The 3,911-nt window shown below is 32.4% G+C and overlaps 1 protein-coding gene across 1 annotated transcript in view; it reads left to right on the forward strand.

The window, feature by feature from the left end:
* The window catches only part of LOC106461637 (protocadherin Fat 4-like), a gene marked incomplete at its 3' end in the record, with an annotated part of 101,360 nt that overhangs the window by 57,820 nt on the left and 39,629 nt on the right, over nt 1–3,911 (forward strand). The window contains exon 21 of the mRNA XM_013921475.1: nt 3,068–3,306. Within this exon, the coding sequence (XP_013776929.1) occupies nt 3,068–3,306 (239 nt within the window). The remainder of the gene's footprint in view (nt 1–3,067; nt 3,307–3,911) is intronic.

Consider the following 3,911-nt stretch of genomic DNA (forward strand, 5'->3'; position numbering starts at 1 on the left):
CTTCCTTCTATTCTGTGATTTAACAGTGACGGTCATACAAGGGTATCCAAGACTTGGCGGTGGTCGCTGTTCACTACTTATCTTCCTTCTATTCTGTGATTTAACAGTGACGGTCATACAAGGGTATCCAAGACTTGGCGGTGATCGCTGTTCACTACTTATCTTCCATCTATTCTGTGATTTAACAGTGACGGTCATACAAGGGTATCCAAGACTTGGCGGTGGTCGCTGTTCACTACTTATCTTCCCTCTATTCTGTGATTTAACAGTGACGGTCATACAAGGGTATCCAAGACTTATCTTCCTCTATTCTGTGATTTAACAGTGACGGTCATACAAGGGTATCCAAGACTTGGCGGTGGTCGCTGTTCACTACTTATCTTCCCTCTATTCTGTGATTTAACAGTGACGGTCATACAAGGGTATCCAAGACTTATCTTCCCTCTATTCTATCAGTTCAAAATCAGAGATGGTTATGAGAAGATGTAAATTTTGTTTATTTTGTCTGAAATGAAGGCCAGTTTTAAACAAGTTTTCATCTGAATAAATTTGGTTTTCCAAGACACAGTTTTCCATGAAAAATGTTTTCTTATGTGGTTAGTAAAAGAAAACGTTTATCCTTGAACTGTGGATACAAAATTGGTATAGCACTTTGCTATGAGCATAATTAACTACATAATAGCCACTGAACTTTAACCATGCATGTAAGTATAGAGATGAGTCTGTTTGTATTTCGAGAAAGCACATATAGTTTAAATAAACAGAAATAATAAATCTTCTATATTTACAAAGCAGTGCTATCTTCTGTTTTTTATGGAATGAAAAATTTTCGTTTCTTGTTCAAAGTGTAATGACACTTTATCATAGAAAAATATGTTTTGACAAGATGTTTAATATCAGCATTTGTTTACATTACCTGTGTCACTGGTCAGCACAGCCATCTAGGAATTGATTGCTATCAAGCTGAACACATCCTAATCATTCAGTTCTAACTCAAACATATACTTAGCGCTTTGTATTAATTGTAATGGCTCTTTTCATAGCTAAGTGCTTTTATTTCGTTTTTTGGCATATGAAATGATATTTCTAAGTATATTATACGAATAAAGTTCTTGATCTTATTTTGCTTATACGCATTTTACTCTACGCTACTTCATAAAATGATATTATATATAGATAGTATAATGTATAACGTTTAATTTTGGCATAAATAATAGAACAACTGATATGCAGTGAGTATTGATTATCGCCATCTATTATTACAAAACAATAACTTACAGAAAAATACCCTTAAATGCAAACGTTGTTTTATTGTCACCTTGTGCTACTAACTAAAACTGACTTTCATTACATACGTGGTAATAGGTTGGTTCCGAATTTCTATATTTGTCTTATTTTTCAAAAGATCTATTTACGAAATGTCTGAATTGTTTATATTAAAAACGTTTCTCAAGGTCGTAATATTTTAAGTGTTTCATTAAATAATTGCTGCAGTTGTTTAATAAAACAATTAAGGGGTATTGTTTATTAAAAACTGTATATAAAGTCTGACATCTGGAAATTGAAACAATTCGTAAAAGATATGTCTGTTTGACGGTCGTAGGATTAGGAGTAAGATTACAACAATTTAACCGTTTTGAGAAAGCATGTTTTCATGAGTTTATATTTTAACAAATAAAATGCCAATTAAAACAACAACAATGTAGATAATTTTAATATTAGGGTCTGTCAAGATGGAGGACCTTTATTTACCTTCTAGACTTGTAAACGTAGAGAATGAAAATCAAATTAATCCTAACATATATAATCATGCGTAGAAATAATATTAAGATATGACACTTACAATTGTTCTTTGGAACAATTTTATTAAGTTCTCTTCTGCATAAAACTGTGGGAATTTCGGTTATATTTCATATCTTTTGTTATTCAACACTTCATTGCATCATCTTAAGCTAATGTTTGACCACTGCTAAGCTTATTCTCTAGAAGTTTGACTTCACCTGAAGCCCGTTGTTTTCTCCTAGTTCTTCCTTTCGTTTGTTATTCACTTATTATGCGATTACTTTTCGATATCAAAACTGTTTTCTTCTGTTTCATGAGAGGTATACACATTAATTTGTTTTCTGTCGTACCGTTCTTTATTCAAACACTTTCTATATATTCGTTCTACACGACGTTATTCTCATTTCCAACAGTGCATGCAAACATGCGAGTGTGGACTGTCTTTACAGCTCGTCTTTCCTTTATGTTGAGGAATAACTTAGTTTACTTTATAAGCTGCTAAGTGCTATGTTCAATTCAATAACTAAACAAAATATATCGTAGCAGTGTTTGTTACTTTTGTTTTCTCCTATTAATAGATTACCTAACTCCATTTCAGTAGTCTAATCTTAGCCTTTGAAAACCCATTTTAAACGCTAGGTGTTATCACAGTGCTGTTCTGTCTCCTACAAAGTTGCATGACATTTGAGCTTAGATGTTATCATAATGTTGTACACTTTCCTATAAACCTGCACCCCCCCCCCAGGGGCACAGCGGTATGTCTGCGGATTTAGAACGCTAGAAACCTGGTTTTGATACCCGTTGTGGGCAGGACACACATAGCCCGTTGTGTAGCTTTGTGCTTAATTATAAATAAACAAACAAAATATAGCTGCATGACTTAAATGTTGAAAATGGGCAAATAAATTTATCCAATGAAAAAGAAATGTTGCTCCTATTTCTCATAAATTATACTGAAACATCTCCAGACAGTAGCGCAATACTTAAAAATCGAAAAAAATATGTGTACCTATCTTGCCTCAATTTTCAACTACCCAACCTTTCATCAAAATAATTAATTTTGAAACTCTCCAATTTTTTTACAATAAAAATAGTTTAAACATAATTCCCCAAACTATATCAATGATATGATTTGATAAAAGATGTGTAGGAAGTGTTATGAGTGATGTATTATATTATATTCGTTAACTTGCGAAATGAATGCCACGCTAGGTGTAGTAAAATATGAATTTAAATCGAACTGTATTTCTCAATGTAGAATTCTTACCATAATTGAATTTTGTAGATTTTTTTGGGATTGAAGAAGACACAGGAAGAATATATGTAAAGTCAGACCTTGTCTCAAGAACGCAGTACAGTTTAATTGTTCAGGCAACGGATGACGGAGAACCACAAAACAACAGCTTAGGAGTGACGGTCAACATCTTCGTTCGTGAGGTCAACGACCATGCTCCCATATTCTCTCAGAAAACCTATAAGGGATTCGTTACGGAAAAAGAAGCAACAAATAAAGTTATTATACAGGTATATAATTGTGGTTATTCTGTATGCATAGCCCCTTTTTAAACTTAATTAAAAATGAAATTGGCGAGATTAAACAGCACAGCAATTAATACAGTAGAACAGGGACATGAAGCTAAAAGCGTTATAAAAAGTATTCTTTCTTTTTTAGCACACAAGTTGTTATGTTATGGGAACCCATTTACTTTTTGAACAAGTTTTTTCTCTCTGTATAAGAAACGAATGGAGATGTCAATCTGAACCTATTTCGATACATGGTAGTAACTGAGTAAAGATACTGTATTCCTGTAGAATACTGACATTACAGTCTAGAGAAAGTATTCTGTTTACCTTTAGAATATTCAGTTACAGTCCAGAAAACGTTACTTGTAAGAAGAACCATATATTAATTCTTATCTTGTGAAACACATAAATACCGTCCGGTATTATACTTTCTTGAATTAGAATGGAAAAATGAAACAATAATATTATTATTGATATTTTGTTTAAATACTCATTACAATCCATCTCAATTTAACACTTATCGAAGTTATTGATATTTTGTTTAAATACTCATTACAATCCATCTCAATTTAACACTTATCGAAGTTTTAACGTTTAAATGAGTT

Source organism: Limulus polyphemus, unplaced genomic scaffold (assembly GCF_000517525.1).
Source record: "Limulus polyphemus unplaced genomic scaffold, Limulus_polyphemus-2.1.2 Scaffold1002, whole genome shotgun sequence".
Taxonomy (NCBI): Eukaryota; Metazoa; Arthropoda; class Merostomata; order Xiphosura; family Limulidae; genus Limulus; species Limulus polyphemus.